General features: G+C 36.6%; 1 protein-coding gene across 1 annotated transcript in view; it reads right to left on the reverse strand.

Annotated features, from left to right (window-relative positions):
- Positions 1-25,453, reverse strand: part of LEKR1 (leucine, glutamate and lysine rich 1) — a 268,126-nt gene that overhangs the window by 137,196 nt on the left and 105,477 nt on the right. The window contains exon 4 of the mRNA XM_007164823.2: positions 6,774-6,893. Within this exon, the coding sequence (XP_007164885.2) occupies positions 6,774-6,893 (120 nt within the window). The remainder of the gene's footprint in view (positions 1-6,773; positions 6,894-25,453) is intronic.

The raw sequence follows: 25,453 nt of genomic DNA on the forward strand, positions 1-25,453 counted from the left end.
TGAGTGCAGTCACAGAGGCTAAAAAACACAGGCAAGAGATGTGATCATTTCTTGTGCAAAGAGCTAGAAAGAAAGGACAGATGTAAAACAAAGGCTGAAAGATTAGCCTTTGCCGGGAAGAAGAAGGGTGGTGTCATTCTGTGTGGTTAATTAATAAGGTCCACCTGAGTGACCAAAAGCCACAGGGAATCCTCAATCAGCATGCAGACCAGGGAGCTAAGAGAGATGTTGATTTCAAAAAAAAAAAAAAAATCAAAGGAAGGGGTGGGGTTGAGGGAGGGATGGATTGGGAGGTTGAGGTTAGCAGATGCAAACTATTACATATAGAATAGATAAACAACAAGGTCCTACTGTATAGCACAGGAACTATATTCAATATCCTGAGATAAACCATAATGGAAAAGAATATAAAAATGAATGTATATAACATGTATAACTGAATCACTTTGCTGTACAGCAGAAATTAACACAACATTGTAAATCAACTATACTTCAATTAAAAAAAAGCCAAAGCTCTCTTCCATGAGAGCTCCTCTGTGTGCGGATAACAGTTGAAGAGGTTTGTGGGTTGGCTATAGGAAGGGGGAAGGTGGAGTATTCTATGTCCCATTCTCATTGTTTTACATTTTTAAATCACTCCTCCAACACAGCATGTATGTGTGTGTGTATTGGTCTGAAGAGGGCAGTGGGATGACAGAATCTGCTCAGGACATGGGTATTTTGGCCACCATGTGGCTTAAATAAATTTTTCTAATGAAATAAAGTTGAATGTATATTTCTAAAAAAAAAAAAAAAAAAACCAAAAAAATATATCAAATAAAGAGTCCAACAGATAACTAAAGCAAAGGGGAGCAATGGTGAGGATGGGAAGTTTGAATGCGAAGCCAGGAAGTGGTAAGACAGAGACAAGAACTATGAACTAAGTCAAGGTTAAAGGCCTAATGGGCCCAATGTAAGGCAGCTGCTGGGAGCAAGTCATGTACATGGGGGTCAAGGCCTAAAGGGATATTTAATAGAAGAAAGACCAGATACGGATGCATGTGCTTCTGTAGGGAAAAAAGGCAGGAAACAGAAAAATCAAGCCTCTTAGCAAAGAGCAGATCCATCACATTTTGTGCGGCCTAGATCTTATATGATTGGTGTGGATAGAGGGATGGCTTTCTTGTAAAAGATGACTACAAAATTAGGTTTAAAAGTGTGCACTTATAGATTGAGAAAAATCATTACAAATAAAATTGTAAAAGTTAATAAATCTCATCAATATCACAAAATACAGAAAAACAATATAACTTTTTAATAAGTAACAGCTCTACAATACTTTTTTTGTCTAAAATTTTTGGCTACATGCTTTACAAGCACCTTTTCATATGAGAACCATTTTATAATAATACTTTGTGTGGAGAGAATATAAAAATTATACAGCCTTTCATCTAGCAAGGCCATTAGTTTTATTATCCGTGGTAGTTTAGAAAGATTCTTTTAGCTTCACAGCCCATTATTGGTAATATCATGTAAATATTAAGCATTGTCAAATTTGGGAAAATCCTTATAAAAATTTTTCATATATGATAAAATTTTTGGCATTTCAAGTTTTCTTGGAAAATGACATCTTAAATTGTCTTTGAAATGATGAAACTCATGAACCAGCTTATCTCAGATGTCCTTGAAGTGGTATACTATGATATTTATGTTATATTCAGTGATGTCAGCAGCTTTGGTCAAATCAGCAAGAAACTTAAATCTTTCTCCAATGTATTCAAATAATTAACTCCTCTTCATTGAATGGATTACAAAATAATCCAAGAGATTTTATTGAAAATGTATCTCATATGATGTAATCTGAAAAAATGTTATAATTTGTTTTTTATGACAGAATAATTTCTATTGTTTAAATTGTTCATCTTTATTGCTTTTACTCCATTAATTCAAAAAAATTCATACACATCCCTATTTTTAGTCTGCAATGTCTTGCTTGTGTAATTGAAGCAGTCTAAAATGTCTTTCCAAATGGCAGTTATAATGTATATTCCCAAAACAACTTTCTCTCTCAGATTCCCCAAATGCCAGTGACTACTCCAAAGGCATACTGACATCAGAAGTAGGAGAAGGGAAATCAGAGTGCAAAGAGACAGAATTTTTACAATTATAATTTAAAACCATCTTACTTTTGCCAGGGGCCCTCCCAGAAGCTTGGAAGGGGGTCCTGAGTGTGGGGTTCTGAAACTTAAGTATCATTTGACTCACAGGAAATACACCTGTGTTGATAACTTTAACTCTGTGAAATACAAGGCAAGACACACAGCTGGTGAGAGATGAGTAGCACAAAGAATTTTAAGCAGAATATTGAGGATTTAGAATAGTATTGAAGAAATTGAGGGCCTGGTGTTTAACAACCTGTAAGTGGGTATAAAGACTGAGGGTTTTAAGGGTAAATAAGCAGAGGTAAAAGTAGCTGGAGTATTGGTAAACTCCTCTATGCAGAAACATACTCTATGAAGAAAATCCTAAAGAATACACACACACACACAAATACTAGAATAAATGGGTTCATCAAGATAACAGGATACATAAACCACGTGCAAAAACCAATCTGTTTACTAGCAATGATGAATCCCAAAAATAAAGTTAAGAAAAAAATCCCACTGGTCATAACATCAAAAAGAATAAAATATTTAGAAATAAACTTAATAAAAGGAGTGTAAGACTTGTATACTAAAAACAAAACATTTCTGAGAGAACTAAAGATCTCAGTGGAAAGATATATGGATTCTTGGATTGAAAAATTCAACATTTTAAAAATGGCAATTCTCCCCAAATTGATCTATAGATTTAATGCCATACCTATCAAAATCCCAGTAGGCTATTTTTCAGAAATTGACAAGACTTTCCTAAAATTTATATGGAAATACAAGGTTCCCAGAATAGCCAAAACAATCTTGAAAACAAAGAAATGTTAAGGGCTTACATTTCTTGATCTCAAAATTCACTAAAAATTATAACATTCAAGAGAGTGTGGTACTGACATTAAGAATAGATATACATCAATAGATGAATAAAATAGAATAGAGTCCAGAAATAATTCCTTCCATTCATGGTGAATTGATTTTAGGTAAAGGGACCAAGGCAACTCAATAGGGAAAGAATAGTCTTTTTAACAAATGGTGCTAGAATAACTGAATAGTCACATTAAAAAAAAGATGAATTTAGATCCTTACTTTACATCATTCACAAGAGTTAAAATGGATCACAGACCTAAATGTAAGAGCTAAAACTATAAAACCTTTAGAAGAAAGTACTGGAAAATATCTTTGTGACCTTTGGTTAGGCAGAGTTCTTAGATACATTACCAGAAGCACAATCCCTAAAAGAAAACATTGATTAAACTGTATTTCACTAAAAATAATAACTTTTGTTCTTCGAAAAGACACAATTAAAAAAACGAAAAGACTTGCCACAGACTGGGAGAAAATATTTGCAAATCATATTTCAGATAAAAGACTCGTACTCAGAACATACAAAGAACTCTTATAATCTGATAACAAGAAAACAAACCAATGAAAAATAGAAAAAATATTTTAATAGATATTTCACCGAATAACCATAAAAATGGTTCATAAGCACATGAAAAGATGTTCAACACCATTAGTCATTTGGGAAACACAAATCAAAGCACAATGAGGTACCATTTCACAGCCTCTAGAATGGCTACTATGAAAAAAAAGACAGACAATAAGAAATGTTGTCAAGAACACAGTGAAAGTAGAATCCTCATTCCTGGTAGGAATGTAAAATAGTGCAGCCACTTTGCAAAATAGTTTTGCAGTTTCTTAAAGGTTAAATATCAATTTACCATATGATTCAGTAATTCTACACTTAGGTATCTACTCAAAAGAAATGAAACATACATCCACACAAAGACTTACATGTGAATGTTTATAGCAGCATTATTCATAAGTGCCAACAAGCAGAAACAATCCAAATGTCCTTCAATTAATAAATGCATAAATAAAATGTATGTTCAGACAATGGAACACTATTTAGCAATAAAAAGGAACAAAGTACTGATGCATGATACAACATGGATAAACATCAAAAACATTATTGAAAGATGTCAGATATAAAAGACCACATATTATAGGATTCCATATATTTGAATTGTCCAGAGAAATACAAATCTATAGAAACAGAAAGAAGATAAGCAATTGCCTAGGATTGGTGGTGAAGACAGAGATTGCAAATGGCATGAGGATCTTCTCAGGATGACTCAAATGTTCTAATATTGGATGTGGTAATAGTTGCAGAACTCAGTAAGTTTACTAAAAATCATTACATTGTCTACTTAAAAGGGGTGGATTTTGTAGTATATAACTTATATCTCACTAAAGTTGTTTAGAAACGGCATGAGCTGATTATGGGATCAAGGCTAGAAAACAAAGGCCAGGAAATGGCTGGGAAAATCAGAAAACAAAAAACAAAAAACAAAACTAGAAGCCATAATGTGCCTGAAGAGTTGGTGTGAAAGTGAGAGATTTGGGGAGCTGGCTTGAAAATTTCAGAGATGACAGAGTCTGGATTTACAAACAAGAAAAATTAAAGGATAACTATATTTCAAATAATTTATGAAAGATTCACAATAGGAATCCTATAAAAGTAAGCACTACCAAAATATTTCAAATATGGGCTGATTTGGAATATTGGAGTTATACACAACTTTACATAAAGTGAAGTATACCTATATTCCATATTGTTTTTTAGTATCTATTTTATAGGTTTTCAAAAGTTAATTTCCATTCTCAAAAGACACTTTATTCTGAATAGCAGTTGTGCTGAGCCAACTGAGGCATACCACAGCTACTCCTCATCACCCCCTTGCGAGAGACAGGTTGGAAATGAGGTCAGGGAAAATACAAAGCATGAAGAACACTTTGCTGGAGGCTAGGTGATTAAGCCCTATTGCAATTAAACAAATGAGAGAATAATTTTAAAAGAGCAAAGTTACTCAAAGACATAGTGCATTGACCTCTTGAAAGTTCCTTTTGGACTCCATAAATAAAGATGATTACATCTGAGTAGCTAAAGCTCAAGCTTCTTTTCTTTACCACTTTAAGAGAGAAGATTATAAGCTCCTTTTCTTTATCCACAGCAAACTCGAAGTTTTACGTTCTGGTAGATTTTTTTTTTAAATAATCAGTAAACTAGTTTAAAATGAGCTTTCAGTAATGCAACAAAATCACTGAACTCTACAACTTTTGGTTTGATTTTATTTTCACCAGACTGCCTTTTCCCATGCAATGTACCTACTAGTGAGAGTATTAATAAAACCTGTAATTATTTTTATTCATCTGTCACAAACTTTTATTTATACTGTCTAGTTAAATGGTTACTTCTAAAATTTCTAGTAAGTGTTACTTTTTTATATAAATCAGATCCCAAAACTCCCAATTTGTGGTCTTTTATCTAAAAGTAAACAAAAATCACAGATCTTTTGGAAACATTTGAAAAAATAAGCAGTAAAAGTATAATGCAAAATGATGACAAAATTACAACACAGAATAAAAATAACATTTAAATATGTATAAATTTCCTCAAGAATTTAAAATACTACAAATTACATGTAAAATGTGAATAATAAAGACTGACTTTATCAGTCCATAATATCCTGAAGCAGCATTAATTGTCTAATCTAGTCCTAGTCTAACCTTTAAAATTTAGTCAATCCTGCCATCCATAATGGCATATCTGGATAAAATAAATGGGACTTCCCGAGTGGACCTGAGCCAAAGCTATTGTTGGGGCCATGATTGAATACTGATGGTCCTGACTAAAATGGAGAGTTGGGGTCACCTGGGTGATATCCTGCTAGTTCAATACTAGATTTCTAGGAAAGGACAGAGAAGATTTCTGATGACAAAAATTGTCATCTGTTTTGTGAGTAGACTCATTCATTCATTCAAAAATTATTTATTTAGCATCAGTTATGTGCAAGGCATTAATGAAAGGTTAGATGGCTAACAGGTTATCACCAGATATTGCATAAAAAATTATTAGCCCAGATAATTTTTTTAACAGAACAATATTCCCAATAATAATAAGTAGATTGGAAAACATAAGAACATTAAAAGTATTTACCTGGCATATTTTTTTTAGTCATCCTGAACCTGTGTCTATTTATAATGTTCATTTAACTTATTTCCCTTTTCTAAGAGCTAAAAGTTACTCAATTTAAAAATTAATCATTCTTTCTGATATTCTCAATATATTCAATTCCATTTTTAAAAAGTACTTCCTATTTTCTTTAGAACATTGGGCTTTACCTTTAGTTACTATAAAGCCTTCAAAGATTATATAAAAGCAGATTTAACACCATTTATATTGGAAATTTCTAAATTTAGGAGGTCTATTACTATCCAATTAGAAAGTTTCCCCATTCTATTCTTTTCATGTCACTGGACTGTCGGTCAGGAGATCAAGTATACCAAGAAATACTGGCCAAGAGGAAAATAAATTAGTTACTGTGCTTTCATTCTAAATGTCACTGCAAAATCAGAACAAGGTGTTTGCCTAATTTAAATGTTATTGGCAAAACTATTTAGCTGAGATAATAGTTTAAAAAAAAGTTAAGTGTTTCCATTTTTTTCAACAACACTATAATATTAAACTATATAAATATAGAAACTATATTACTAAAACGTGTTTGGATGTTTATAAAGTTAGTATTAAATGAGTGTATATTTTCAATACTATAATTTTCAATTCTTTAAAGATAATCTTACCTGAAGATTTGTGACTGTCTTTGTTTAATTTTTAACTCATGTTGCAACTGACTCAATTCTTTCTGTACTCTCTGAAAATCATTTTGGTGACTTTTAAACTGCATGCTTGCATCTCGAATTCTAAAAATATAAACAAATAACAACCATTATAAGCCTAAATATTTCCTCATGAGTACTTTATCAAAATTTAAATCCACTTTTTTCATTGCAGCACTATTTACAATAGCCAGGACATGGAAGCAAACTAAATGTCCATCAACAGAGGTATGGATAAAGAAGATGTGGTACTTATATACAATGGAATATTACTCAGCCATAAAAAGAACAAAATAATGCCATTTGCAGCAACATGGATGGACCTAGAGATTGTCATACTGAGTGAAGTAAGTCAGACACAGAAAAGACAAATATCATATGATACTGCTTATATGTGGAATCTAAAAAAAGGGTACAAATGAACGTAGTTACAAAACAGAAGTAGAGTCACAGATGTATCAATAGAAAACAAACTTATGGTTACCAGCAGATAAGGAAGGGGAGGGATAAACTGGGAGATTGGGATTGACATATACACACTACTACATATAAAATAGATAATTAATAAGAACCTACTGTACAGCACAGGGAGCTCTACTCAGTACTCTGTAATGGGCTATGGGAAAAAAAATCTAAAAATAGAGTGGATATATGTATATGCATAACTGATTCACTTTGCTGTACACCTGAAACTAACACAACATAGTAAATCAACTATATTCCAATAAAATTTTTTTTAAATTTGAAATCCATTTTTAATAAAAATAAAAGAAAACTATGGGGGGGGGACCTTCAAGATGGCAGAGAAGTAAGATGTGGAGATCACCTTCCTCCCCACAATTACATCAAAAATACATCTACATGAATTGGGCGATTGGGATTGACATGTATACACTGATATGTATAAAATTGATGACTAATAAGAACCTGCAGTATAAAAAAACAAACAAACAAAACAACTAATACTAAAGTTTCATTGGGTTATCTGTATGGAAATAGGTTAATATAAATGTTTCAGACATGACATGAAATTTCTAAAAATCTTATATGTTCTGGTATAATGTTATAAGTCATAATTCTAGTTATTACTTTAAAATGTATATCTCAGCAATAACTAAATTTCCTTGTCAATTGCATTATTATGAACTTTCATCAAGTCTTTAACCGTGGTCACTTTTAAGTCTTTTGTCACTTACAGACAGTTCTGGGTGTACTCTGATACTTTTGCAAATATGTTCCTATAAAAGGGTTTTATCTTCAAGGAATTCATGGAAAAGACTCTGACAAGTACAGGTTTCTGGTAACTGATTGTACTGCTGAACTGAATGAATAAGCATTTTCAGAACTCTAATGAAAAACTGATGAACTCATAAAAGTGCTAACAAAAGATCAAGATGAAAAAAAATTAATTACATGGGACTGAGTGAACTGATGAGCATGATTATAATTTTTGTGACTTTCTGTTTGAATTAAAAAAAAAATCCCACAAGGACTCAGAAGCAAAGAATATACAAATCAATTTTCACTGCAAAGTAAAGGGGCTGTTACAGTGGAGGACTACTGGACTGAATATCAATATTATGACATAGTATGAGTGTGTTTCGTGTTTGGTAACTGCAATCATTGTTGCTTTTGTTGTGGTCATCCATTTACAATGCTTGGTGTCAGTCTATTTATCTCTTGTAAAAATAAAATACAGTGTATGTGTGTGAAAAAAAATACATCTACATGTGGAACAACTCTTACAGAACACCTACTGAATGCTGGCAGAAGACCTCAGACTTCCCAAAAGGCAAGAAAATCCCCACGTACCTGGGTAGGGCAAAAGAAAACAGAAAACACAGAGACAAAAGAATAGGGACAGGACCTGCACCTCTGGGAGGGAGCTGTAAAAGAGGAAAAGTTTCCACACACTAGGAAGCCGCTTCACTGGTAGAGATGGGAGGTGGGCAGGGGGGAAGCTTTGGAGCCATGGAGGAGAGCGCAGCAACAGGGGTGCAGAGGGCAAAGTGGAGAGATTCCTGCACAGAGGATCAGTGCCGCCCAGCATTCACCAGCCTGAGACAATTTTCTCCTCACCCGCCGGGGCGGGTGGGGACTGGGAGCTGAGGCTTGGGCTTCGGAGGTCAGATCCCAGGGAGAGGACTGGGGTTGGCTGCGTGAAGACAGACTGAAGGGGGCTAGTGCGCTAAAACTAGCTGGGAGGGAGTCAGGGAAAAAGTCTGGACCTGCCGAAGAGGAAAGAGACTATTGTTTCGGAGTGTGTGAGGAGAGGGGATTCCTTCCATGTGTGCCCACAGGAGACAGAGCACCACCTAAGCAAGCTCCAGAGATGGGCATGAGCTGTGGCTAGCAGCTCAGACCACAGAGACAGGCATGAAATGCTAACGCTGCTGCCGCTGCCACCAAGAATCCTATGTGCAAACACAGGTCACTACCCATACCCCCCCCCAACCCCACAGGAGCCTGTGCAGCACACCACTGTCACTGTCCCCAGATCCAGGGACAACTTCCCCGGGAGAACACACAGAGCACCTCAGGCTGTTGTAATGTCATGCTGGCCTCTGCCGCTGCAGGCTCCCACCGCTGCAGGCTCCCATCGCATTCCAATTATGACTACCATACCCCTCCCTCTCCCCAGCCTGAGACAGCAAAAGAGCCCTAATCAGCCGCTGCTTTAACCCCCTCCTGTCTGGGTGGGGAACAGACGCCTGAGGGAGACCTACACACAGAGGTGGGGCCAAAACCAAAGCTGAACCCCAGGAGCTGTGCGAACAAAGAAGGGAAAGGGAAATCTCTCCCAGCAGCCTCAGGAGCAGCAGATTACATTCCCACAATCAACTAGATGAACCCTGCATCTGTGGAATACCTGAATAGACAATGAATATTCCCAAAATTGAGGCAGTGGACTTTGGGAGCAACTATAAACTAGGAGTTTGCTGTCTGCAACTGATTTGTTTCTGATTTTTATGTTTATCTTAGTTTCATTGTTAGTGCTTGCTATCATTGGTGGATTTGTTTATTGGTTTGGTTGCTCTCTTTTTTTATTTTATTATTTATTTTATAATTTTTTAAATTTTATTATTTTTTTTTCTTCCCTTTTTTTTTTCCTTTTCCTCTGAGCCATGTGGCTGACAGGGTCTTGGTGCTCTGGCTGGGTGTGAAGCCTGAGCCTCCGAGGTGGGAGAGCCAAGTCCAGGACGTTGGACCACCAGAGAGATGCCCCAGCTCCACATAATACCAATCGGCGAGAGCTCTCCCAGAGATCTCTGTCTCAATGCTAAGACCCAGCTCCACCCAACAGCCAGCAAGCTCCAGTGCTGGATGCCCCATGCCAAACAACTAGCAAGGCAGGAACACAACCCCACCCATCAGCAGAGAGGCTGCCTAAAATCACACTAAGTTCACAGACACCCCAAAACACAAAACCGGACACAGCCTGCCCACCAGAAAGACAAGATCCAGCCCCACCCACCAGAACACAGGCACCAGGCCCCACCACCAGAAAGCCTACACAAGCCACTGAACCAACCTCACCCACTGGGGGCAGACACCAAAAACAACGGGAGCTATGAACTTGCAGCCTGCGAAAAGGAGATCCCAAACACAGTAAGTTAAACAAAATGAGAAGACAGAGAAATATGCAGCAGATGAAGGAGCAAGGTAAAAACCCACCAGACCTAACAAATGAAGAGGAAATAGGCAGTCTACCTGAAAAAGAATTCAGAGTAATGATAGTAAAGATGATCCAAAATCGTGGAAATAGAATGGAAAAAATACAAGAAACGTTTAACAAGGACTTAGAAGAACTAAAGAGCAAACAACAATGATGAACACCACAATAAACGAAATTAAAAATTCTTTACAGGGAATCAACAGCAGAAAAAGTGAGGCAGAAGAATGGATAAGTGACCTGGAAGATAAAATAGTGGAAATAACCACCGAAGAGCAGAATAAAGAAAAAAGAAAGAAAAGAATTGAGGGCAGTCTCAGAGACCTCTGGGACAACATTAAACATGCCAACATTCAAATTATAGGGGTCCCAGAAGAAGACCTGGGTCTGATAAAATATTTGAAGAGATTATAGTTGAAAATTTCCCTAATATGGGAAAGGAAATAGTCAATCAAGTCCAGGAAGTGAAGAGAGTCCCACACAGGATAAATTCAAGGAGAAACACGCCAAGACACATATTAATCAAACTATCAAAAATTAAATACAAAGGAAAAACATTAAAAGCAGCAAGGGGAAAGCAACAAATAAAATACAAGGGAATCCCCATAAGGTTAACAGCTGATCTTTCAGCAGAAACTCTGCAAGCCAGAAGGGAGTGGTAGGACATATTTAAAGTGATGAAAGGGAAAAACCTACAACCAAGATTACTCTAGCCAGCAAGGATCTCATTCAGATTCGACAGAGAAATTAAAACCTATACAGACAAGAAGTTCAGAGAATTCAGCATCACCAAACCAGCTTTACAACAAATGCTAAATGAACTTTGCTAGGCAGGAAACACAAGAGAAGGAAAACACCTACAAAAACAAATCCAAAACAATTATGAAAATGGTAATAGGAACATACATATCGATAATTACCTTAAATGCAAATGGATTAAATGCTCCAACGAAAAGACACAGACTGGCTGAATGGATACAAAAACAAGATCCATATATATGCTGTCTACAAGAGACCCACTTCAGACCTAGGGACATATACAGACTGAAAGTGAGGGGATGGAAAAAGATATTCCATGCAAATGGAAATCAAAAGAAAGCTGGAGTAGCAATTCTCATATTAGACAAAATAGACTTTAAAATAAAATTACAAGAAACAAAGAAGGACACTACATAATGATCAAGGGATCAATCCAAGAAGAAGATATAACAATTGTAAATATTTATGCAACCAACATAGGAGCACCTCAATACATATGGCAAATGCTCACAACCATAAAAGGGGAAATCAACAGTAACACAGTAATAGTAGGGGACTTTAACACCCCACTTTTGCCAATGGACAAAAAATCCAAAATGAAAATAAATAAGGAAACACAAGCTTTAAATAACACATTAAACAAGATGGACTTAATTGATATTTATAGGACATTCCATCCAAAAACAACAAAATACACTTTCTTCTCAAATGCTCATGGAACATTCTCCAGGATAGACCATATCGTGGGTCACAAATCAAGCCTCGGTAAATTTAAGAAACTTCAAATTGTATCAAGTACCTTTTCCAACCACAATGCTATGAGACAGGAAAAAAACTGTAAAAAATACAAACACTTGGAAGCTAAATGATACGCTACTAAATAACCAAGAGATCACTGAAGAAATCAAAAAATACCTAGTAACAAATGACAATGAAAACACAATGACCCAAAACCTATGGGATGCAGCAAAAGCAGTTCTAAGAGGGAAGTTTATAGCAATACAATCCTACCTCAAGAAAGAAGAAACATCTCAAATAACCTAACCTTACACCTAAAGCAATTAGAGAAAGAAGAACAAAAAAACCCCAAAGTTAGCAGAAGGAAAGAAATCATAAAGATCAGATCAGAAATAAATGAAAAAGAAATGAAAGAAACAATAGCAAAGATAAATAAAACTAAAAGTTGGTTCCTTGAGAAGATAAACGAAACTGATAAACCATTAGCAAGACTCATCAAGAAAAAAGGAGAGAAGACTCAAATCAACTGAATTAGAAATGAAAAAGAAGTAACAAATGACACTGAAGAAATACAAAAGATCATGAGAGATTACTACAAGCAACTATATGCCAATCAAATGGACAACCTGGAAGAAATGGACAAATTCTTAGAAAAGCACAACCTTCCAAGACTAAACCAGGAAGAAACAGAAAATATGAACAACTAATCACAAGTAATGCAATTGAAACTGTGATTAAAATTCTTCCAACAGACAAAAGCCCAGGATCAGATGGCTTCACAGGTGAATTCTATCAAACATTTAGAGAACAGCTAACACCTATCCTTCTCAAACTCTTCCAAAATATAGCAGAGGGAGGAACACTCCCAAACTAATTCTACGAGGCCACCATCACCCTGATACCAAAACCAGACAAAGATGTCACAAAAAAAGAAAACTACAGGTCAATATCACTGATGAACACAGATGCAAAAATCCTCAATAAAATACTAGCAAATAGAATCCAACAGCACATTAAAAGCATCATACACCATGATCAAGTGGGGTTTATCCCAGGAATGCAAGGATTCTTCAATACACACAAATCAATCAATGTGATACACCATATTAACAAATTGAAGGATAAAAACCATATGATCATCTCAATAGATGCAGAAAAAGCTTTCAACAAATTTCAACACCCATTTATGATGAAACTCTCCAGAAAGTAGTCACAGAGGGAACTTACCTCAACATAATAAAGGCCATATATGACAAACTGACAGCCAACATCATTCTCAATGGTGAAAAACTGAAACCATTTCCTCTAAGATCAGGAACAAGACAAGGCTGCCCACTCTCACCACTGTTATTTAACATACTTTTGGAAGTTTTAGCCACAGCAATCAGAGAAGAAAAAGAAATAAAAGGAATCCAAATCAGAAAAGAAGAAGTAAAGCTGTCACTGTTTTCAGATGACATGACACTATACATAGAGAATCCAAAAGATGCTACCAGAAAACTACTAGAGCTAATAAATGAATTTGGTAAAGTAGCAGGATACAAAATTAATGCACAGAAATCTCTTGCATTCCTATACACTAATGATGAAAAATGTGAAAGAGAAATGAAGGAAACACTCCCATTTACCACTGCAACAAAAAGAATAAAATACCTAGGAATAAACCTACCTAAGGAGACAAAAGACCTGTATGCAGAAAACTATAAGACACTGATGAAAGAAATTAAAGAAGATAAAAACAGATAGTGAAGTATACCATGTTCTTGGATTGGAAGAATCAACATTGTGAAAATGACTATACTACCCAAGCAATCTACAGATTCCATGCAATCCCTATCAAACTACCGATGACAGTTTTCACAGAATTAGAACAAAAAATTTCAAAATTTGTATGGAAACACAAAAGACCCCGAATAGCCAAAGCAAACTTGAGAAAGAAAAATGGAGCTGGAGGAATCAGGCTCCCTGACTTCAGACTATACTACAAAGCTACAGTAATCAAGACAGTATGGTACTAGCACAAAAACAGAAATATAGATCAATGGAACAGGATAGAAAGTCCAGATATAAACTCACGCACCTATGGTCACCTTATCTTTGATAAAAGAGGCAAAAATATACAATGGAGAAAAGACAACCTCTTCAATAAGTGGCACTGGGAAAACTGGACAGCTACAAGTAAAAGAATGAAATTAGAACACTTCTGAACACCATACACAAAAAATAAACTCAAAATGGATTAAAGTCCTAAATGTAAGGCCAGACACTATAAAACTCTTAGAGGAAAACATAGGCAGAACACTGTATGACATAAATTACAGCAAGATCCTTTCTGACCCACCTCCTGGAGAAATGGAAATAAAAACAAAAATAAACAAATGGGACCTAATGAAACTTAAAAGCTTTAGCACAGCAAAGGAAACCGTAAAGAAGAGGAAAAGACAACCCTTCAGAATGGGAGAAAATATTTGCAAAGGATTAATCTCCAAAATATAAAAGCAGCTCATGCAGCTCAATATCAAAAATCAAACAACCCAATCCAAAAATGGGCAGAAGACCTAAATAGACATTTCTCCAAAGAAGATATACAGATTGCCAACAGGCATATGAAAGGATGCTCAACAACACTAATCATTAGAGAAATGCAAATCAAGACCACAATGAGGCCATCCTCACACCAGTCAGGATGGCCATCATCAAAAAATCTACAAACAATAAATGCTGGAGAGGGTGAGGAGAAAAGGGAACCCTTTTGCACTGTTGGTGGGAATGTAAATTGATACAGCCACTATGGAGAACAGTATGGAGGCTCCTTAAAAAACTAAAAATAGAACTACCATATGACCCAGCAATACCACCACTGGGCATATACCCTGAGAAAACCATAAACCAAAAAAAGACATCTACCACAGTGTTCATTGCAGCACTATTTACAATAGCCAGGACATGGAAGCAATCTAAGTGTCCATCGACAGACGAATGGATAAAGATGTGGCACATATATACAATGGAATATTACTCAGCCATAAAAAGAAATGAAATTGAGTTATTTGTACTGAGTTGGATGGACCTAGAGTCTGTCATACAGAGTGAAGTAAGTCAGAAAGAGAAAAATAAATACCATATGCTAACACATATATATGAAATCTTTAAAAAAAATGGTTCTGATGAACCTAGGGGCAGGACAGTAATAAAGACGCAGACGTACAGAATGGACTTGAGGACATGGGGGGGGGAGGGTAAGCTGGGACAAAGTGAGAGAGTAACGTTGACATATATACATTACAAAATGTAAAATAGATAGCTAGTGGGAAGCAGCTGCATAACACAGGGAGATCAGCTTGGGGCTTTGTGACCACCTAGAGGGGTGGGATAGGGAGGGTGGGAGGGAGGCGCAAGAGGGAGGGGATATGGGGATATATGTATACATATAGCTGATTCACTTTGTTATACAGCAGAAACTAAGACAACATTGTAAAGCAACTATACTCCAATAAAGATGTTAAAAAAAACAAGAAAAAGAACTATGCTTCTCTTATATTCTAAATGAATGTACAGAAAAAAGTAAAGAGAGACACATACCAAATAGCCATTTTCCCTGGGGAGAAGAGTGGAACTCTCAGGCAGGGAAAAGGCAACAAATATTGAAGGGAAGCATAACTTTATATCTTTTGTATTGTTTGAATTTTTGCAATGAACGTGTATTTTTGCTTGTAATACTAATTAAAATGTACCTGAACAAATAATTTTACTTTTATCAAAGTAATACATGTACATAACTTAAAATGTCAAATATTTCTAAAAGTTATATGAAAAAATAGTAATCATTTGATTTTATCCCAATTCTCACTGCCCAAAATAACTACTTTCAACTTTTTTTCTTCTAGTATTTAACTCTGTATTATTAAATAACATGCTTATACTGTTATTTCTTAAATTTCATTTTAGATATTGTCTAGTGAATAAATCAGTTAAATCTGGTTCTGCTACTTAATATAACTGAGACCTGAATATGATGACTTAAATATACAAAGGTATCAATATATTATCTTGCATAAAACAAATGTATTGGTAGCCAGTCCAATGCTGATATGATAGATTTAGAGTGTCATCAGGGCCCCAGGATCCTTCCAACTCTGTGGTCTACTATCTTTGGTGTGTGTCCATTATTCTTATGGTCTATGATAATGGCAGAAATGCCAACTATCACCTTCCCATTCCAGACCATCAGCAGTAGAAAACTCCTCTGTCCCTTTCAAGGAGATTTCCTGGAAGCACCACTGTATACTTCTGCTGAACCTAGACACCTGGCTGTACCTAGCTGCAAGTTAAGCTGAGAAATGTAGTCTTTTAACTAGAAAGATTAACCCCCAGATATATCCATAGTTCTATTTCTAAGGAAGAAAGAAGAATGTATGTTGGGATAAGTACCTTGCAGTCTCTAACACAATTGTAATAAGAATTAACCCTCCTATACATATCTACACACCTATACAGACATACACACACACGCACACACATGCACACACATGCACACACACAGAGCCTTCCTCCCCTCATCCTCCCAATATAGTTAAATCAATCTTTTTATCCAGTGTTGATATTATTCTTCACTATGGGCTACATGTTATGCCATGATCACATTTCTTTTTTTGTACAACTTTTTGTTGTCCCTGGATTAAAAAACATCTCTTTTTCTTCCTTCTTAGTTTTTTTGTGTGGCTATCACTTCTTCTGAATCTTACAGAGGTGTAATCCTCCTCTCTTGATACCTTCAGCACAGCAAATAATCCTTCCATATCATTTCTTTTCCAGAGGCAGCCTTCCTAGAGCTCGCCACTCCCCTGCTCTAGTCTCATTATGCTCTGGTTTGACTATACAACTGTCATTCTGGGACTTCCCTTCCTTATCATTTCAGCTTTCTTTCGTGTCAGATCTCCCGTATCCTGGTTCTAAAGTCTTCCTCCTCCTTGGTTTACTCCTTTTGGTGGAGTAAATCCTCCAAGAGCTTTTTGTGCATGAGAGGTAAATCTGAGACCTTGATAATCTGAAAATATCTTTATTTGATCTCAGACTGAACAGTTTGGCTGGATGTAGAATCATAGATGAGGAAAGTAATCTTCATCAGAAAATTAGGGCTTTGTTCTACTGTTTCCTAACTCTTAACGTTGCTTCTGAGAAGTCCAATGACATTCCAAGTCCTACTGCTTTGTGTGATACATGGTAGGTGCTCCCCACCCTGTCTCCACCCCAGTTCAGAAGGTTTAAAAGTTTCTCTTTTCACTTTGTATTCTTAAATTTGATCACAATATATCTTCATGTTAGTCTTTTGTCATTCTCTGTACTGGGCGCATGGTGAATAATTCCTTTGGAAATGGATGTCTTTGAATTCCAGGAATTTTTCCCTAGGAAGAGGAGAAAGATTCCTTCCCCTCCATTTTCTCTGTTTTCTTTCTGGAGCATCTTTCTATTTTTTTGAATGTGGGGCTTCCCAGAGAGATCTTCTAATTTTCTTACCCTTTCTTTGCCATTATAACACTTTTGACTTTTGACATTTTGTTCTACTTTCATTATCTTCCATCTTGCCTATGAAATTTTTAATTTCTGTTATCATATTTTAATTACCAAGAATTCTTATTCTCCAAAAGGTCCTCTTTTAACTGCACCTTGTTTTTGTTTCATTGATACCATTTATTCTGTTTATTTTTTTGAGGTTATCAATTATAATGTGTTTTTAAAGTTTTCTTCAGCTCACTGCCTTGCTTCTGTTTCCTTTGGGTTTGTTTTTTTCTTGCTTTACTTTTTGTCTTTCACATTTGAGGCATCTCTCAAAAGTCTGGAGATCCTTTATTGTCTATTCATATTTAAGAATGAGGCACTTAAAAGGATATTTGGTCCAGTTTCTACAAGTTAATGATGACAAAGGGAGAAAAGGGGGGAGAGAATTTTCAAGATAAAAGGGAAGACAAGTGACAGTCAAATGGGATACATGGACCTTGTACAGAATCAGATTCAAACAAATAAACTGTAAAAAAATATACTTCTTTTTTAAGAATTGAGGAAATTTGATTATGGACTGGGAATTATATAATACTGAGGAACTGTTGCTAATTTAGGGCTAATAATACTGTTGTTATATAAGAAAATGGCATGTCAAACTGAAGTAGGGACTTCCCTGGTGGTGCAGTGGTTAAGAATCCACCTGCCAATGCAGGGGACATGGGTTCAAGCCCTGGTCTGGGAAGATCCCACATGCCATGGAGCAACTAAGCCTGTGCGTCACAACTACTGAGCCTGTGCTCAAGAGCCCGCGAGCCACAACTACTGAGCCTGCGAGCCACAAGTACTGAAGCCCACGTGCCTAGAGCCTGTGCTCCACAACAAAGAGAAGACACCACAATGAGAAGCCCATGCACCGCAATGAAGAGTAGCCCCCGCTCTCACAACTAGAGAAAGCCCGTGAGCAGCAACAAAGACCCAACACAGCCAAAAATAAATAAATACATTTATTTAAAAAAAAATACAAACTGAAGTAAACAGGGATGAAAACAGTATGGAGTCTTGGATCTGCCTTGAATTACTTCAGCAAACAAGAATAGGAACAGATGAAACACACATAACAAAAACTTGGTAATTTTTGAATCTGTGTTAATGGGTATTTATTATACAATGTTCTGTTAGGAAAATGAATGAATGAGGTACTGAAATGCTGTCTGTAAGCTTGTGCGTGTGTGTGTGTGTGTGTGTGTGTGTGTGTGTGCACGTGTATGTGTGTACAGTAGTTGTTAAATGATGGGCTTCACTGTAGGGAAATCAGGTGAGGAACTAGCTGTTTTGATAGTACCTGTGCCATCTGCCCGAGTCAGGGAAGGGTAATTATCAGCCTTTGGGAAGTTAGACTGGGAAGAAGTTCTGAAAAGCCTAAATGCACCTTTAAAATATTTTTCATGAATCGTACTATTTCCAGTCCCACTTTGTACCCTGAAAGTATTTCTCTAAGCATACTAAGAGGAAAAAAATCAGCTGAATTTGTTTTCAGGAGTCACACCTTAAAAAAATATTTAACAGAGGAATGTAGTAAAAAGGTTAAGAAAATATATAGTGGACAGATGCTTTAAAACGATAAAAGATATATATTAATGCTAATAACTAGCAAGACATTAAATGGAACAACACTTTTCTTTTGATAAAAAGCCCAATTTACCACGAAAAATACTAATTATGAGCCTTTGTATACTCAAAATGTAGCCTCAAATTATATAAAGGAAAAATCTGTTAAAAATCCAATAAGAACAAATTAATAATAATAATAATAATAATAAAAGGTATTAACACATTTCTCACATAAATGGTCACAATGACATGAAAAATAGGTAAAGATATTGAGGATTTGAATAACATAATTAACAAGCTTAATGTATGGCCATAATCAGAACTTATATCTAATAATCATTTCTTCCAAACACATGGTATAACCACAAAAATTGACCATGTAATCAGCCACAACTGACATTTTAATATATTCATAAAAAGAAAAAAATATTACACCCACATTCATTGTCCACAATAAAATTACATGAAAATCGACAACAAACGGTAGTCAAAAACCACATACATGGAAACTTCGACATACATCTGATAAACCTTGGGCCAAAGAGGAAATAGAAGTCGAGTTATAAGCTATTTAGAAATAAATGATAATGGAAGCACTATTTATCATAGTATTTAGAAGAAAATTTATAGCTTTAAATATTTACTTAAAAAAAAACAATGAATGTGTACTCTGAATGTCACAATCCAGGAGAAAAGCACAAATGACAAAAAACAATGAATGTTCAGAAGCAAGGCAACCCCAGTAGCAATGAGCACACCCAAAGCCAATATCTTGGTTTCTAAATACTATTCTCCAGTAAAAGACATCAGGAGATCTTAGAGAACTGGTTGATTCCAGGGGTGCGGCAGGAAAAATTTAAGATGAGCCTAGAACATTTTATGATGCCAGAAAGTAAGGAAGAGTTCAAAGGAAGACAGAGGCATGTTGAAAGGGCACAGCTGCCACCTCAAAGAGCTCCTAATGGCCAAACTAGAACAACTGAGCAACAAAATAAATAACTGTAGTATTGTATTATAACCCACAAAATAAAAGTGAATGAGTCCATACTGACATTGACAAATAACTGAATATTTAAACAAATGCGAGAGAAGGAACAGCTGTTCCTTACAGAGAAATTCCAGTTAATAAACACAGAAGGAATGAGAAAAAGAAAAAATTGTTAGAAGAGCACAGTAATAACTGTTGCAAGCAAAATCTATGCTAAAAAGTAGGTGAAAGGTTGAGGAGAAATAGAATATTTGAATATTCTCAAAGTTTCTACCCCAAGATATTTATTAATTGTAAAGGGAAAAATAATAATTTTACAGTGGAGAAACCTGGCATACATCACCTTAGCCAAGTGATCAAGGTTTAACATCATCTGTATCAAGACATATTGACATCACATACACTCTGACATGATACACTGAGAAGGGCATATCACTTCTGTGGTATTCTTGCCAAAAATGAACATCTCTATAAAATTATGGGTAAACATCAAACAAACCCAAATTGAGGGGATTCTACAAAATAACTGACCAGTTCTCTTCAAAAACCTCGAGTCATGAAAGACAAAGAAAGACTGAGGAACTGTCACAGATCAAAGGAGACTAAAAAGACATGAGGTCTAAATGCAATCAGTGATCCCAGATTGAATCCTGGACTGGAAAAAAAAAAGATGTCAGTGAAAAAAATGATAAAATCAAATAAAGTCTGTAGGTTAGTTAACAGTATTATACCAATGTTAATTTCTTAGTTTTTATAATTGTACCATAGTTATGAAAGTTGTTAGCACTAGGGGAAGCTGGGTATATGGGAACTCTCCATACTATTTTTGCAACTTTCTATAAATCTAAAATTATTTCAAAATAAAAAGTTAAAAAAATCACTTGTACATATTTAATGAATAATTTGTACATGTCAAATGTATCTGTTATAAACTATGGTATAAAAAGGTGGGTATACTTTAAATTTTGGAAGTTATGCATTTTTATATAGCAAAAATAAAAGAAAACACCTTCACGGTCAATATTAGAGAAACATTAAGTAACCTATATTCCTATGGAATACCATATATATATTAAAAAAAAAAGAATGAAGTACATCTCTGTGTCCTGGCATGGAAAGAATACTAAGACTTAACGAGAAGAAAAAAGAAAAGCAAGTTGTAATTTACAGATCAACAAGAGTTTTCAAACACTCCTACTGGGAATGTAAATTAACACAACTACTTTGAATAAATAGTAGGATCTACTAAGCCTGGCCATATGCATAATGCCATGACCCAGAATTTCCACACCTGGTACATACCCAACAGAAGAATGTACTCAAATATGTACCAAAGACATGCACACAAATGTTCATGGCAGCACTGATTTTAATAGCCCCAAATTGGAAACAGCCAAATGCTCAACCACAGTAGAATAGATAAATCCATTGTGGTATATTCATACCATGGAAAACTGAACAGCAATAAGAGTGAACGAACAGCAGCTACCCATAGCAAGATGAATGCTTCTTGCAAACATAATGCTAAGTGAAGTAAACCAGACAAAAGAATACGCACCATATGATTCCATTTACATAAAATTCAAAAATAGGCAAAATTAATCTATGGTGTTATAATTCAAGATAGTAATTTCCTTTGGGTAGGTGACAGTAAGATAAGTACAAGAGAGCTTCTAGGGGGATGTTAATCTTCAGTTTCATGATCTGGATGCTGATTACATGGGAAATTCACTTTGTGAAATTTAATTTAGTTGTACATGTATTATTTGTGCATTTTTCTCTTATATATGTTATACTTCAATAAAAATTTATAAAAATAAAAAATTAAATAAAATTAGAATTAAAAAAAACACCTAGACAGTCTCATTACGTGTAAGTACATCTAAGGTTGATAAATAGGGAAAAAAGTCCAGAAATATTAGAAGGATTTTAACCTTATATAGTACATTGCGGGGTTAAATGAAATTTGTATTAAACATTCCTTAATAAAACATGAGGAATACAGCCAACCTTTTGTGATAATTGTAAATGGAAGGAGGAGGCCAGATGGCGGAATAGGAGGATGCAGAATTTGTCACCCCTCACAAGTATATCAAGAATACATCTATAAATGGAACACTTCTCACAGAGCACCTGCTGAACATTAGGGGAAGACTTCGGACACCTAAAAGGACAAGAAAAATCCCCTCACAACTCGGTAGGATGAAAGAAAGAAGAAAAAAAAGAAAAGAGGAGTCAAAAAAGGGACCAGCAACCCTGGTGGGAAGCTGAAGGTGAGGGGAGGTCCCCGCACTCAGAAAATCCCTCACGGTGGGGAAGTCAGCTGGGACAGAAGGAGACCTTCAGGGGATCAAAGGAGAATGCAGTGGACGGCCTATGGAAGGCAGGACAAAGTAAAAACTGCGTGCATAGTCTGCGCTGCAGCTCTGCACACCCCAGCCTGAGTCGTGAGTCGCCTGTTGCTGAGGGGGGCTGGGTGCTGGAAAGTGGGGTTTGGAGTGCGGACGCAGGGAGGGGACAGCTGTTGGCTGTATAAAGACAGCCTGAAGCGACAGGAATAAGGGACTGCACAACCGGGGAAGTTTGTGGAAAAAAGCCCAGAACACCATAGAAGCAAGGCATCATTGTTGAGTGGTGCCCAAGGGGCGGGGCTGCTATTACAACCCCTTTCCCCACCCGCCAGCTTCTTCGGCCTCCATGGGGACTGGAAAGGGCTCCCATCTGGGTAGTTCACCTATCCCTCAAGCCAAGGTCTCCTCTGCCCGCATAGGCTCTGGGGTCCTGAGTGCCCCTGCATGAGATGGAAATCTGCCAATGCTGGTGGGGGCTGAGTACTAAAGTGAGGGGTTAAGAGAGAGGATCTGGGGAGACGAATGTTATTGGCTGTGTGAATACAACAGAGGGGATGGGAGTGAGGGGCTCTATGGCTGGGAATGCCCCTAGAGGAAGTGTGATCTGCCGAGGAAACGAGGCACCACTGTTGAGAGGTGTGCAAGGGGTGGGGCTGCCACTGCCCCCCACACGCCAGCCCTTTCCTCCGTGGGCACTGGGAGGGACTCCCACCAGACCGAGCATGCCACAGTCTGTTGCAATTGCCTGCTGGTCCCTGCCGCCAAAGGCAACTCACACACACCCCAGTTGTGGCTGCTGTACCCCTCCCCAGGCGGAAGGAGTAAGTGTGCCCTAATCAGCCACTGCTTTCGCTCCCTCTCACCTGGGCAGGGAACAGACGCCTGAGAGTGATGCACATGCAGAGATGGGGCCAAAACCAAAGCTGAGCCCCAGGGGCAGGGAGACTAAGAAAAAGGAATGGAAATCTTTCCGTGAAGGTGCACAAGCTGCTGACTAAATCCCTGAGATCGGCTTGGTAAATCCTGCATCTGGGGAATACCTGAATAGACAATGAGTGTTCCCACAATTGAAATTGGTCTAGCCTTAGCAACAGTGGACTCTGGGGACAAGTACACGTGGGAGTTGGGGCAGGGCATTCTCTGAGCTGGTCCCACAGTGCCCAGAGCCAATCCCCACCTCCCCAGGAGGCCCTCCAATACCTCTAGGTAGGTCTTTGGATTCTGCAGGCCAGAAGGGAGTAGCAGGACATATTTTAAGTGACGAAAGGGAAAAACCTACAACCAAGATTACTCTGCCCAGCAAGGTCTCATTCAGATTCGATGGAGAAATCAAAAGCTTTACAGACAAGCAAAAGCTAAGAGAATTCAGCACCACCAAACCAGCATTACAACAAATGCTAAAGGAACTTCTCTAGGTGGGAAACACAAGAGAAGAAAAAGACCTACAAAAAAAACCCCAAAACAATTAAGAAAATGGTAATAGGAACATACATATCAATAATTACCTTAAATGCAAATGGATTAAATGCTCCAACCAAAAGACAGAAACTGGCTGAATGGATACAAAAACAAGACCCATATATATGCTGTCTATAAGAGACCCACTTCAGACCTAGGGACACATACAGACTGAAAGTGAGGGGATGGAAAAAGATATTCCATGCAAATGGAAATCAAAAGAAAGTTGGAGTAGCAATTCTCATATCAGACAAAATACACTTTAAAATAAAGACTATTACAAGAGACAAGGAGGGACACTACATAATGATCAAGGGATCAATCAAGAAGATATAACAATTGTAAATATTTATGCACCCAACAGAGGAGCACCTCAATACATAAGGCAAATGCTAACAGCCATAAAAAGAGAAATTGACAGTAACACAATAATGGTGGGGGACTTTTAACACCCCACCTATACCAATGGACAGATCATCCAGACAGAAAATAAATAAGGAAACACAAGATTTAAATGACACATTAGACCAGACAATTAATATTTATAGGACATTCCATCTGAAAGCAACAGAAAATACTTTCTTCTCAAGAGCACGCAGAACATTTTCCAAGGTAGATCACATCTTGATTCACAAAACAAGCCTCAGTAAATTTAAGAAAACTGAAATCATATCAAGCATCTTTTCTGACCACAATGCTATGAGATTAGGAATCAATTACAGGAAAAAAACTGTAAAAAACACAAATACATGGAGGCTAAACAATACGCTACTAAATAACCAGGAGATCACTAAAGAAATCAAAAAATACCTAGAAACAAATGACAATGAAAACATGATGACCCAAGACCTATGGGATGCAGCAAAAGCATTCTAAGAGGGACGTTTATAGCAATACAATCTTACCTCAAGATACAAGAAATATCTCAAATAAACAACATAACCTTACACCAAAAGCAACTAGAGAAAGAAGAATGAACAAAACCCAAAACTAGTAGAAGGAAAGAAATCATAAAAATCAGAGGAGAAATAAATGAAATAGAAATGGAGAAAACAATAGCAAAGATCAATAAAACTAAAAGTTGGATCTTTGAAAAGATAAACAAAATTGATAAACCTTTAGCCAGACTCATCAAGAAAAAAAGGGAGAGGACTCAAATAAATAAAATAGAAATCAAAAAGAAGTTACAACTGACACTGCAGAAATACAAAGGATCGTAAGAGACTACTACAAGCACCTATATGCCAATAAAATGGAAAACCTGGAAGAAATGGACAAATTCTTAGAAAAGTACAACCTGCCAAGACTGAACCAGGAAGAAATAGAAAATATGAACAGACAAATCACAAGTAATGAAATTGAACCTATGATTAAAAATTTTCCAACAAACAAAAGCCCAGGACCAGATGGCTTCACAGGTGAATTCTATCAAACATTTAGAGAAGAACTAACACCTATCCTTCTCATACTCTTCCAAAAAATTGCAGCAGGGGACTTCCCTGGTGGCGCAGTGGTTAAGAATCCACCTGCCGATGGAGGGGACACGGGTTCGATCCCACATGCC

This window comes from Balaenoptera acutorostrata, chromosome 4 (genome assembly GCF_949987535.1).
Source record: "Balaenoptera acutorostrata chromosome 4, mBalAcu1.1, whole genome shotgun sequence".
Taxonomy (NCBI): Eukaryota; Metazoa; Chordata; class Mammalia; order Artiodactyla; family Balaenopteridae; genus Balaenoptera; species Balaenoptera acutorostrata.